Source organism: Camelus bactrianus, chromosome X (genome assembly GCF_048773025.1).
Source record: "Camelus bactrianus isolate YW-2024 breed Bactrian camel chromosome X, ASM4877302v1, whole genome shotgun sequence".
Taxonomy (NCBI): domain Eukaryota; kingdom Metazoa; phylum Chordata; class Mammalia; order Artiodactyla; family Camelidae; genus Camelus; species Camelus bactrianus.
In genome coordinates this window covers 28432761-28447604 of record NC_133575.1, presented here as the reverse complement: position 1 = coordinate 28447604, position 14844 = coordinate 28432761, and the positions used below count along the sequence as shown (strand labels likewise).

Here is a 14844-nt window from a genome sequence, read left to right as displayed (position 1 = left end):
TTTTGCCTGCAAAGATGTTAAATGGATGAATTAGATTTACTTATTTATTGACTGTGACATTTAATTAACCTGTCTTGGTCCAAGAGCATTCTGCATACCTGAGTACAGTGGAAGACGATGGAAGTCTGATGACCATCTCTTCCAAGAGCAGAAGGACGAAAGTGAACAAGCATGTCTCTGGTGGAGTGAGGAGGTATGATCAGTTGTGTACACTTAGAAAGAAGAAAGAGAAATAAAAATCAATACTTTTGTTTGAGCCAGCATCTTTGTGTGCTAGATATATGCAGGGTTGTTATTTGCATGATTAATGTGTTGCCTTGTACACATTAACCATTCTCAGTGTGCCTGCTTGGCGACTACCTGTGAAACAGCCCATGGTAACCAGTGTTTAGAAGTGCTCACACCATGTTCTTCACCTAGAAAATGACCACACTGATCTATAAAAAGAAATCAAGATTAATTTTTTAAGCTGAATTAGAATCTGCAATAATAGAAATGTGTGTTTTATTTAAGAATCCATAGTTTATTGTCCATCCCAAGATACATGTCAAACCCCTGGGAACCCAATTTGTAGTCTTGGTGATGTCAAAAGAAATGAACTAAGTTTCAGTGCAGATGTAAGAGATGCTTCTTTGGTGTACAATAACGTTTTCTCTTTGTCTTATCATACATACCCTCAAGGTGTGACCTGCTCGAATAATTTGAATTTGAACTGTATTAGTCTGAGTTACCTCTTTAGAGATGGTGAAAGAAGCCAGAAACTCTGTCATAATATAATGAGGGCTTGAAGATCTTATGTAATCAAAAGGCTACACTGTGAATGACGTAATATTTAATATCAACATGTACAGAATGACAGAATGAGTGGCACATGTTTGAAAAGTAAGTCAATTACTTTTTCACTCATGTATTTTGCCAGATAACCTGTAAAAAAGCAAACTTGCAGTTTAGCAGTGTCATTCAATCCTTATAGAATGTAGCACTTGATGTTCAATAAACTCTGAAAATGATCATGGAAAAAACCCCACAAACTTAATTTTAGAACAGTTACCTCCTTATTATATATATATATGTGTGTGTGTGTATGTATATATATATATGTGTGTGTGTGTGTGTGTATATCTATATCTATATATATATGGCTTATCTACAGCAAATTTTTTGTTCAGTCTCCAGCTGGCTCTCCCTCTGATATCTCGAATATTTTCAAGTTATGAGTTAATGTACATTTAAGGAGTTTAACTTCAGTATCAACTTCAGCAAAAAAATAAGTAAGAAAGGTTGCATTTTATATGTTCTTTCAATTTAACAAATGTGACAAAAAAGGTTTCTTCTCCTCTTTCCTCTATATAGATAGATAGATAAGAAATCATCCATTTTATTGGAAGAATATATACTACTACATTAACTTAGATTTTAATTCTAGTTATCACTTACTAATCATGTGGCTTAAGTATTTTAGCCTCTCTGCCTTCAAATTCTTCTTCTATAAATATCTGCCAGAAGCATGTAGTAAAGACTAAGGTAGTGTTTAGAATCAAGCAATAACTTAATAAAATTGCTTTATTTCCACCTAAAATTCACTAAAAAGTCCATCTCCCATGGTTTCAAGGAAAGAAAGATAAACACTGTTGGTTGGAATTTAACTGTAGCAAACCTACATGTTTAGTGTGATAGGACATATGTATAATATATTAAATACAGGAAATTTATGAAACTTCACATTTTATTACAAACAAGTGTCATCATGAGGACCAATTCCAATGTGTGAGCTAACATTAGATCCTAGTTTAAGAGCAAAAGATACTCTTGTGACAGTTAAGTAAACATAAATTTGGACAGGATACTAGATAATGTACGAGACTAAATGCTCTTCAGAAATATAATCTGAATGACTTTGTGCTGAAATAGCATCTACAACTTACCTTCAGATTAAATAGTAAGAAATGTACGAGAGAAAAGACAGAAAAAATGTAACAAACTATTAATATAAGAACCACGATAGAAGGTGTAAGTTTGTGCACTGTATTATTCTTTCAACTTCTGTATCTTTTTGAAATTTTTCATAATATATAGACGGAGGGAAAAGTTTTTAATATCATTATTTGCCATGATAATCAGTCTATGCTTACTTATTGAAGAATTTATGGCTCATCACCAATATTTAAAAATCCTTAACATGTAAACGTGAATATTATGCAACAAAACCAGGTGTAAAGTTACATATACATATGTATGTGTGTGTGTGTGTGTGTGTATAAAGTGATATATACATTATAAACCTATATACATAAATAGTATACTTTCCATTTATTATCATTACCATTAATGTGTGTTCCTATTTGTTCTATAACATATACTGGTGTTTTTCTCATCTATAAATTTATTTTTGAGCTGTTTCTTAATATTAAAGTTAATTGTCTATTCAGGGCTCAATAATATTTGCTAAGTGTATAAAAGAACAAATGGACTAGAAAGCCATGGTTGGAAATGTTAAGCGGAGACCATCTTTTTCATTATGCAGTATAAGAAGGTGTTTGTAATATAATGCATTTATTTTCCCTTGGGCCACAGATTAGATTCTTCCATTAAAGTAGTGATACAAAGGACATGAAAACATCACTGACTAATGAGTAAGTTCAGTTATATGTAAACTATAGTGTGAACATCATATTCTGTTTAATTTATGGAAAATATGGTGTTAAGTAATACAAATATGTGTGTATATTTTAATATAATTTTTCTAAGATTAAACTATATACACCAATTTTAGCAATGTAATACTTAGCAACATGTGATCTGACACATTATGGCAGTTAAGAACAAGTTTCTTATCACGATATTAGTTGGCAACCAGTGAGTGACAAGAGACAGGTATTCAAAATATAAATGAAGAAATCACATTATAGATTTGTTGAACAATCATCAAACAGCAAATAGTAAAAGCCTTCATTTAAATATCTCATCTACTTAATAAGGGCTTCATGAGGACCGTGAGGTCCTCTGAAGAAAATAATCTATTGCAATTATCATTTTGAAGTTTAATGAAAGCATGGTTTGGCATTCACTTTCTATATTTGGTATCATATGTTTTGGAAATATAGGCAGGGATGCTAAACCTTCAGATCTTGTTTTGCTACTTGGAGGAGGAGAGAGTGACTGAGGCCCATTGACCAGCTCTAGTCTCTGCCAGGGATCAAGGAATGCGAAAATGGGGCAGAGAAAGGAGAGAGGTGCTGTCAGCACTCTCAGGAAGTAGAGAGGGAGTGGTGGTAGGAGCTCAGGAAAGGCTAAAAAGAACTGGCCTCTTGAGACTTGGACACATAGATTGACTGTTGAGTCAAAATCATATTATTGGGAAACTACTGCAAAAACTGGTTACCAAAAGGGTTAGAAATAAAGCACAACCAGTTTACTTAGAGTTCAGTGATAATGAGCATTAATCCAGCACATATAATTTTAAAAATTAATAGGGACATGATATTGGTTTTCTTGATAAATTAAAATTGGGGAGATATATATGTGTGTGTTATATTTAAAAATTTTATCATTTGAAACCTGATTAATAATTCAAATGCTAATACTCCATGGTGTCCCCAAATCAGAATTGGAAAATGTTCTAGTAGTGGTAGGTTGCTTGGCTTTCTGAATATACTTACTGGTGACCGGTTAATCTCCAGGACAAAATGATCAGGATTACTGTTCGTTGCTTGCAATTCTAAAGTTTCATGTGTAGGATTGTCTAAATGAATTATCTCAGTGGCAAACCTGGAAGGAAAAACAAAGGTAGTGAAGTTGTTCATAATCTTGTTCAATAATAACTTTACAAACTTGATGACTATTATGGGTTGAACTGCATCCCCCTAAAAGATACAGGGAGGTTCTAACTCTCAACACCTCAGAATGTGACCTTATTTGGAAGAGGGTCATTTCAGATGTAATTAGTTAAGCTGTGGTCATACTGGAGTAGGGTGCACTTTAATCCAACATGATTAGTATCCTTATAAGAAGATGATGTAAAGACACATGAGAAGATGACCATATGAGAATGGAGGTAAAGATGCATCAAGGAACACCAAAGATGGCCAGAAGCCAGAAGAGACAAGAAGGAGTCTCCCTTTTTGGTCTCACAGTAAGCATAGTCCTGCTGAAACCTTGATTTCAAAATTCTAGCCATTCTAAGGTGTGTTAGAATATCTCAGTGTTTCCATATTGAAAGAGACCCCACCTATCCAGAAAAAAATTTACAAAAATAGAGCCACACCAATATATATCTTCAAGAATTGTAAGGCAACTGGGTACAATTAAACACCATGCAAACTTGGGAAGAAGATAAAGATCCAGGACAGGACTCATGAAAAAAATAGTGACTATCAAACATCTTTTAATATTATGTGACTTTAAATTATATACAGTTTGACTTAGATAAAAAGAAATTAAGGTTTAGGAAAACATGTTAAAGAAACCCAAAGACATAAAAAGAAAGAAAAAAGGTAAACAATTTTTAGTAGGATAAAAAAAAACATGACTGTAAAATTGGTTCAGCCCAATATTTTCACAAGACTTTCTTACATTTATTAACAATTGTACCTACATACATGTATATAGTTTTCACATATCAGTATACATATTAAAACAAGAAAAAACAGAAATCTAGAAATAAATTTGTAAATAACTTGTAGCAGACACTGCCAGTACTCTACCTAGTTTCCCTAGAAGATTTTTACCAAGTCTCTGTCCCCATTTCCCAACTTTCACATATGTGCTGTTTACCTTCCATCTGAGACCTTCAGATGATTGCCCTTGGGTCCTGCAGCCTCCTCAGCCCTACAGCAGAAGTGCCTGGGAATTTATAGTTCATCCAGAGGAAGCTTATAGTAACTAGTATGGGAGTTCAAAAACCTTGGGAAGGGAATAGCTCAGTGGTCGAGTGTGTGCTTAGCATGCATGAGGTCCTGGGTTCAATCTCCAGTACTTCCATTTAAAAAACAAAAGAGAGAGAGAAGAAAAAGAAAAAGAAAAAGAAAAAGAAAAAGAAAAAGAAAAAGAAAAAGAAAAAAACAGCCTAGAATCTTGGCATCAAGCCAAGACAAACTCTGAGATGTGATTTATGCTCCAGAGCCCTCTGCAGGATCAGACCAAGTTTGGGACTCTACCTGCAATCACACCCTTGCTTAGCTTCTTCCCTTTGCTTATTCTGCATTCCCTATTCTCTTACTTCTTTTTCTTACTGGGTTCACCTCCTTAATAAATCACTTGCAGTGATGTTCACACCCATAAAACCACCACCACAATCAAGACATACTCTTTAAAAGCAGGAATTGTGGTTGCCCCTTGGTTATCAGCACTAAACTTAGTGCCAGACATGTAACAGGAACTCAATCACCTAAATAGAAATGGTCGTATCTCAAGGGCACATGGTATTAACCAAGGGACCAAGTATTCTCAATTGCCCATTGGTTAACCTCCGCTTTGCCTTAACTAAACTTTAGTCAGCCTTCTATCTTTCCTACAGGCCCCTGAACTCTGTTTGTTCCCAAGCTTGAGCAAGCACAAAAAATGTGCAACGTGCCTCCCAATTGGGCTTCTCCTGGGGATCAACTGACCACAGAGAGACCTTTTTCCTATCAGTCCCTACTGGTCATTTTCCCTTCCTTGTCCAGCTTTCCCTCCAAGGATTCTGGTTATCTCTGCTTACCCCTCCTTGAGCCTAGAAAAGAAAAAGCCTGTTCCGTTTGCTGTTGAGACGTTTGTAGATTTCTGAGAGGTGAATGATCTCCAAATTGCAACAGTCCCCGTCCAACTACCCCTCCAAATATTTCAATAGTCCCTTTTCCTCCCTTGCAATAATCATTTTGAAGAAAAGCCTCTCTTTACTAAGTCCTGAGCTGTTTTTCTTTCACACAAGTTTTCCACAGGATAGTGTGCATTTGTTTATTTATATATTTATTGAAGTGTAGTCAGTTTACAAAGTTTTGTTAATTTCTGGTATAAAGCATAGTGATTCAGTTACATATATTCCACACGGTAGTTTAAATATCAAACTTCCCTGGAGAAGTAAATCAATTAGTAAAATATATATTCATGTCTTATTTTAGAAGATTAAATGCATTGTAACAATACTCTTTTAGATAATTTTTTTCCTTCCGCAAAATAATTTTATCTATTGAATAAAACTTACTTTCCAAGGTCACAATTTAATTCTGGCAGTATGGTTGGTTCTGGTCCATCAGTAGTTACCTTCAGTAAATACCAAAACTCTATACCTGTATGAGGCTGAAAAATAATGCTGGTGGAGAGAAATATACAAAATCTTGTCAGCAGTTTTAGTTTGTGCATAATATGAACTTGGCAGGAAAAAAATAAATCCCAAATAAGTAGTTTCAAATATAATATTTGACAATTACTCTGTGACACATTCTACTTTTGTTGTAGATATATTTAAAATTATTTCCATTTTTGGTGAGAAAATCACTTCATTATTCAAGAAAAAGTGTTATCATTACTATGTGTTTAATAAATTCCTGTTGAATCAATGAAAAATGCTTAAACAGAGGTGATTCAAATGTCTTACAGGAGCTATATCAAGCAAAGTCCTGCATGTGAACTGTGAGTAAATCAAATTTAGTTTGTTGAGTCGAACACATGCACATTTTCATGTGAAGGCTATCTAGTCACATGCAGCTCTGGAGAGCTTCCTTTATCATCAGTATGTGCTCACCTTTGGGGAGACAGAGACAGATTGTGTGATAGTCTAAAAGTAAAACTGTGCCAGTATCCCAGCTCTGTCATCTTTTATTTGTACGGCCTTGAACAAGTCACCTAACTTTTTGAACTTCAATTTCATCACTTATAAAATGGGAGCAATCATTTCTACCTCTTATGGTTACTGTGAGAATTTTAGGTATGTATGCATGTAAAATACACGTTCCAGTGATGACAACAGAGCAGGCAGTCAGTCAGTATCAGCCCAAAGTACATCTTTTAATGTATGGTGATAAAGAAAATTCAAGATTCAGTCTGTGCTCACAAAGCCTCTATAGTCACACTGGGGGGAGAAGACGAGCCCATATTTCTAATGGTAATCTATCAAAATAGTGCCTTTTATAATACATTATAATTTACATTTTCATGCTTCACATTATAAAATTTTTATCCTTTGAAATTTCACAAATATATTCATTTATTTATTGTTCATTAAAATAAGAATTATTCTAACTCTGAAAGAGCATATAAACTAGCAAAGGGCATCTTCACAGAGTAATGCAATGCACTGTACACACCAATACTAAGTATAATCTTTAAAACTATAATAAATAAATTAGATGACTTTTGAAACAAATAAAGTTGATTATTTTACTATAAGCTAAGTTAATCATGAGCATAGAGGCTATGTGTTTGTGTGTGTGTATATGAATACACAATGCAAAGAAAGTTTTTCATAATTATGCTGTGAGAACACTTGTCATTGCACTCTTAATATATGCATGTATTTGGGTGTATGTTAGTGATCTGTATTTAATTGAGAATATAAAATATAAATGAATTTTCACTAGGAAAATTGGAAATTTACCCCTTAGTCCTTATGGAATCATTTTCATTTGGTTCAGTTTTTACAGAAAAATATGGTTATTTAAAAGTGAAATGAAAGAGAGTATATCAGGAGCAATTTAGGAATTATTTGACATGATAGTCTAACAAATAATATTTTTGCACTAAAAAATAATGGTAACTCTGAATTAGTACATTTTATCAATGAATTGTATTAAAGTTAAAACTATGAATAAGTATAATCTGAATGATTACAGCATGCAAATAAATAATTTTACAGATTCATTTCAAAGGATCAACAATAAAACATAATGCCACACTCAAATCCTACCTTTCCTCTTTACAGTCTGTAGTCGCTGGAGTATACCTTATGACGGACTTGACAGATTGTAATGGAAACAGGGAAAGTTTCCTGTTACCACTAAACGCAGCACTCGATAACTGCACCTTTATGTGAATTATTTTCCTTTTTGGATTAAAGAGAGGGATTTTGATACAAACATTATCCTAGAATTACAAAACAAAAACATAATCAGCTCCTAGTGTCAGCACAGAGTCACTGTCCTATGGAAGCCAATGCAAGGAAAACTTTTACACAACATTAGGCCATGTGTTTTATTTTTCTCCTTGATCCACTATTGAATGTATCTCACTCATTTTTAACCTCTCATACATTTTCCTTGTTTAGCCTTGGTACATGGTAACATTATTTTTTTCAACAACAAATACTCTAAGAGATCCATTGAGCGAAATGCTAAGGAAACTGCAAAATTACATTTAAAATATATTTTTCTTTAGTACCATTATTACTGTGAGGTCTGTCTGTCAATGTTTCCTCTAGCTGTGGCACTCAGACTTCAGGACGCATAAGAATCATCTGTAGAGGCTGCTAAGATATAGAGGACTGGCCCCCTTCCTCAAAGATTCTGATTCAGTAGATCTGGAATGGGTCTCAAAAACTTCTATTTTAAAAAAGCTGTGGCTGCTGCTGCTGATTCAGAGGACACACGTTTAAGCAGCTCTCTACATGAGCATCAAGTTCTAGGTACAATTTCAACTAAGAACTCAAATTATGCTGATGATATGACTCCCTCCTGGTTTAGATTCCTTCCTTCTGTCTGGTTTCTCCTGTCCTGCCTCCTAAGCTACATCCACTCAGTCCTGGAAGGCACTCTTCAGGTTCCAAGACATTTTCTGATCTGCATTCTGATCCATTCTGGCTAATGACATATTTCATTCCACTACGGCCGTGATCACCACTACCTGAACCAAATATGTTAAATGTGATTAAACAGGCAGGATATATCTCAGTCTTAACAAAGACCAGTTGTCTATAATGCCTTAAACAAATGAAATTTGAGAATGTTGGACATTTTAGTCATAATTTAAAGCTTGGAAATGGATGTACTTTAGAACATGGAGCTATTTTGAAGTTTATAAAATCACATTACAGGAGTGACAAAAAAATCCTTGATAAGTTGGTGGGGACGGGTGGTGATGCGGAGAGAGTTATTCACAAAACGTATCTTCAAGAGACATGACAGCTTCATCCATGGAACAAGTATTTGCTTGATTACCTCTAAAAATTATGAGTGGACAAATACTGTATTTTAGGGGAATGGAAATAGCATTTAGTGTGGTAAACAACATCTGGTAAGAAAGATGGAATTCAAGGATATATACAAGTTTACAATTACTAGATTACAGTAGATACCATTTGTTACAAATAAGATTTATTTATGAATGCAATAAAAATGACCATCTAAGATAGTTTCAAGGGGTACTAGAATCATAGATTCCTAAAATAAATGGGCATTAAATTCCTATAGTAAAATATCCAGGGTTCATAATTATAAAGAAGGAAAAAATATAAAATACAAAGAACTCAACAATGGCATTGCATCACAAAGTTTACTATTTCCTAGGTAACTTGACAGATTTTATAAGACTGTTAAAGAACATAGCCTCCTACAAAGTTTCTGAGAGTCACACAAATCAGCAACTAAACCAAAGGAATATGCCATGATAACAAATACCAACAACCATATATTGGCCTAGAAACTATGCCCAGGTCTTTAAACAGAAAATTGAAATGTCTTGTCCAGAAATGAAATTTTGGATTAGACGTTTGTGCTGGTCTAGTACTCTGATATTTTTCTGAGAAGATCAGCATCAGTTTAAGACAATGTTACAGCTTCTTCAGAGCAGTAAAAATGCTAAGATCTAAACCACTGACTTTCAGAATAATTCATTTTTTTTCTGGGGGAGGGGAGGAAATTAGATTTACGATCGATTGATTGATTGAGGTACTGGGGGTTGAGCCCAGGACCTCATGCATGTTAAGCATATGCTCTACCACTGAGCTGTACCCTCCCCATCACCAGCAGAGTAATTCATTTTCTATCACGATTGGCCCATATACACACACCACTGAAAAAAAAGTTTCACAAAACAGTCCCTACTCTTACCACATGTGATTTCTCTGATACTTCTATTTTCTTCTCTTCTACTGTATTCATTTATTTTTAAAAAATGTTCATTTTGAGACCTGTACATCGAAAAACTCTGGTCTAAAGAGGAAAAAAGTACTGGAATATTGAATTGCTCTATGTCTTTTATCAGATATAAATTTTCAACTCAAAATAAAACAAAACCATTTTAAATCTGTTTCCTCTGTGAACTATAAGTCATATAACAGAAGTATGTTTTTTGTTACAGATGTGTTGTGACATTCTACGTGGTTAGCCAAATCTCTTGGGAAATGTGGCTGGCAGCTAAGGGGCATCTTTGTTACTGCTCTTCCTTGACACATCCATGGCAAGTATCACTACCTGATTATTTCACTCTTTCTTATCCAGTAGGTCTGGATGCCCCATCAAAATCTTTCACAGAGCAGCCTTCCAGGCAGCAATCCTCAACTGCTTTGAACTACCAGCACTAAGCAGCACTGCAGTCTCTGGAGAATCCTTGCAACCTAATTCTCTGGAGTCTCAAAAATAACAAAAGATTCATACCTTCTCTGAAGAGCAAAATTTTAATTCAGAGTATTTGTAATGAAAACTTCATCACTTCCTACTCTCATTGGGTCAGAACAAATAAAGATTATGGGGGTTTTTTTTGTCCATAAAAGCCTAATTGAGTCAATGACAATTCAATATGCACTAGCAAGAAGTATTTTTCACCATATCCTTTCCTAGAAGATAATCATGAGTTCATTATACAAGGATTAATTTTGAGCCCCCAAAACAAAGTAATATTAATTTAAATAAGACATAGTATTAAGGAAAACTTTCATTTTAATTTAATCAATTTGAAAACATTACCAACTCAATAAATAAACTGTCCTGAAGGGTATTTTGAAGTGTTCTATGTAATTCAGAAGAAGTGATAACTATAAACTGTCTCGGTGATTTTCCCAAATTGAAAAGTCAGCGTCAGCAGTACAGAACTCAGATGACCCAGGTAGATAGCTATAAACTACAAATACCGTTGTCATTCCTCTGCTACTGCCATCTGCATGTCACTGTCCCTACAGAAGTCATGCCTCATACCCCCACCCCATCATCTCCAATCCTTCACCACCAAACCTGAGGCATACAGAATGCAGAGGTGCAATCGAGGTGGGTGCTAATGTCAGACTGGGGATGACGTGGGGTGAGGACACACTGATAGGCACTGAGGAGTTGTGAAAAAGCCAGAAACGCCTGAACAGTCTACAGGTTTGTTCATGTGTATTCAGACATTTCCCATAACCTTGAAGGGGGGAAAAACTATGAAAAGCGGTGACAAACAGATATTTATCTAATTACAGGGACAAATTCCTAGGAAGTATCCTCCTGCTTGGCTGTTTAAGATAGGTTCACTCTAGATACAGATATAATAAGAAATATATATGTATGTATATGTGTGTGTGTGTGTGTGTGTGTGTATACACCTATATATGTATATATTTGCCTATATGTACAGAGAATCAATCAATCTCTTACATGTGTATATATACATACACACACACACATATATATATATACAATTATTTAACACAAAATAGACCATGAGATTTTTTTAAAATTTGATTTAAGAATTGTTCACAATTTGTCAAGATACATTCAAAGCAGAATGCTAATTTTTGCTACTTCAACATTATATGAAGAAGAAAAATTTCAATAATGTGCAAAATTCATGATATATTCTGTGACAGGGCACAGAAAAAATAAAGAATATAAAAATATGAAGGAAAGAAGAAAATACATAACAAAGTAAATACCTCAAAATACAGCTTTTTCATATGATGGAGGCTAAAATTTTAAACTAGAAACTTAATTGGAAATGGTTGGCAACTCATATGTTATTATACTTAACACCAAGTGGATTAATAGTGTTTTTAACTAAGCTCCTCTCTTACTAGCTTGTGGAGAGATTTCTGGGTCTCATCACTAACAACATAATGCATTTAACTGAAGGTTGCTTATAGAATGAAAAACCAGGTAAAGAAATGGTCATGCAACTGTCACTGACAAGAGAACAAATATTATAGAGGCTACGACTGATTTAAAACTTAAAGCGTATAAGGTGTCGTTGACACACTCAAGATTTGTTTTTAGCTCATTGCTATGTATTGGGATTATACTGACTATCAACGGGAAGGCAATAGATTAGTCTCATCATTCTCCCACAGCCAAACTATACGACATACAAGAGATTTTTGTGTTCAAACAAAATGGAACAGAAGGCACTACATGTTAAAATTTCCAAGAGAGAGGTGATCATTTTATAATGTATAAAAATAATGAATCCCTATGTCATGCACCAGGAACTAACATAGTGTTGTAGGTCAATTACACTTCAACAAACCAATAAACTAACAAACTCATAGAAAAAGAGGTCAAGTTTGTGGTTATCAGAGCCAGAGGGTGGGGGAGGGAAAATTGGATGAAGTTGGTCAATAGGTGCAAGCTTCTTGTTATAAAATAAATAAATACTAGGGATATAATGTACAACCCGATAAAGATAATTAACAATTCTGTATGTTATATAAAAATGGTGTTAAGAGACTAAATCCTAAAAGTTCTCATCACAGGGAAAAACTTTTTTTCTTTTTCTTTTATTTTGTATCTATATAAGATGATGGATATTCACTAAACTTTCATGATGTATGTAAGCCAAATCATTATGCTGTGCACCTTAAACACCTTAAACTTATGTAGTGCTGTATATCAATTATATCTCAGTAAAACTGGAAGAAAAAAAATTCAAAGAGAAATACTAAATACTTTACACAAAAGAGAATGGACTACTAACAACCAATTGTTGTTTATTGTGAATATAATCTGATTTTTGGAACTGGCTATCAGAAATAATGGAATTTGTGTGCCTCGAGGAGTAAATATTTCTCACAAAAACCCTGCTTTAAGAGATTCTAACTGGTGATTCATCTCTAGGGAAAGTGTGGAAATTGGGTTGAATGCCACAAAAGCTAAGATGCAGGTGGAAAATCAGAGAAGGCTTAGTGTCTTGAAGCTCCATTGCCACAGCTGATGATTTAAGGATTAAGTAAAGTATTTCTCAAAAGTTTAGCAAAAACAGCAAATGCAGTAAAAAAAAATTAGGAAACAATATATAGGTGAGGACAATCATTTTAGTGTACTTCCTGAAGTATTCAGAAAGCTTCCTCTTCAAGACATGCACATAGGAGATGGTATAGCTCAGCAGCAGAGTGTGTGCTTAGCATGCCTGAGGTCCTGGGTCCAATCCAGAATATAGTCATTAAAAAAAAAAAAAGTGCACAGAGGTTTATTTGATGGGATTATTTAAAAGAACCCATACCATCCCTACCAACTAAATCTTCATGTCCGAAAGTTACAGAGCTAATAATAAGTTTTTACCTTAGGTGGTTACTATTAGAAAGGTGGGAAAATGCAAATAACTTGGCAACAACATCACTGTCATTGGTAGCCTATGTGGGTAGAATTAGTTGAAAATGACTCCCCTTCACCAACTTCAGTTGAAAGTGAACATTTAATTAGTACAGCACACCAGCTTACAGCAATCTAGTAGTTGCTGATGCTAAGTTTTGTTCCTTATTAGTAAGGAAGCCAATGTCCCCCTTTTTGAGGTACCACATCATGGTCCCAATTTCTTCTGGACCTACTTTAAAAGTTATTTTTTCTCCTGTGTCCTGATAAAGAGATAACTGTCATATGTGAGCAAAATTTGCCACCTCAAAATGTCTGTTCGACACTTGGATTATTTCAAATTGGAAAGAATCAACACCCAAAAGATTCAGGAAGAATTTCTGACCTTCCCCCTAACTGCCTAACAGGAGACAGACAGAGGACCTGTTCCAGGAAGGGAGTGATCACTGTAGACTAGTATGAACTAGGTGCAGAGACAGGCAGGAATCCAGCAGAGTCTGTTTGTTAAAATTTCTCTCTGTGTCGCATTGCCTCTGCCTGGCCCAGCAAACATTGTTTACCAAACATTTGCTTTTCCATCTCCATGTGAATTGCCTTCCTCCTCTTAGAAGTCCCATAACACTACCCCCAACATCCTCTTTTGTCTCTAACTAAAGATGGTATTTAAGGTGCCGGTTTCAGCTATTTGGCGAGTTACTTAGTTCTGCTGGGTCTCTCCCATGTACACATGTTATTAAACTTTTATTTGATTTTCTCTTGCTAATCTGTCTCATGTCAGTTTAATTCTCTGACCAGCCAGAAGTACCTACAAAGGCAGAGGAAAATTTCCTCCAGTAATCATTTTCCACAGCAAGTGGTTTCATAATTCACGTTATGCCATTTAAAAATAGTCTTTAAGAAAGATTCTATTCTGCAGTGATAACAGGGTCATGGAAATAAGCATTTTCACTGAATGAAGTGATTCTATCATCATCATATTAAATAATTTTCCACGTAGAAGAGAAAGCTTTTGCAAGTGATACTTGAGTGCATTTCAATAGTTTAACCATCCATTTTCTATGCCTCAACAGAGATTTACCCAGGGAGAAGAAGGTGAGCAAATAATTGATTTATAGACTCAAAGTATTTTAAGTTCTATTTTCTATACTGGAGCAAAAGTTGAAGATTCTAAATAATCACTCTATGAAGAAATCCACCTGCATATTTAAAAATGAAAATAACCATTATTTATGGCTAATTTAAATATTTGATTTAAATAAATGAGTACTAACAATAATTAAATAAAATTAGGTAAATCAAGTTAAAACATGATTAATAACAATACTGTGCTCATGTTTCATTTAAATCAAGACTCTCAATATTTGACTTTATCAAATAATCC

At 34.5% G+C, this 14844-nt stretch overlaps 1 protein-coding gene across 1 annotated transcript in view; it reads right to left on the bottom strand.

Moving 5' to 3' along the window:
• The window catches only part of CFAP47 (cilia and flagella associated protein 47), a 423400-nt gene that overhangs the window by 87740 nt on the left and 320816 nt on the right, over nucleotides 1-14844 (bottom strand). Inside the window, exons 54-57 of the mRNA XM_074358969.1 lie at nucleotides 7883-8058; nucleotides 6182-6289; nucleotides 3660-3768; nucleotides 99-212 (exon numbers count right to left, since the gene is read on the bottom strand). Of these exons, the coding sequence (XP_074215070.1) occupies nucleotides 99-212; nucleotides 3660-3768; nucleotides 6182-6289; nucleotides 7883-8058 (507 nt within the window). The remainder of the gene's footprint in view (nucleotides 1-98; nucleotides 213-3659; nucleotides 3769-6181; nucleotides 6290-7882; nucleotides 8059-14844) is intronic.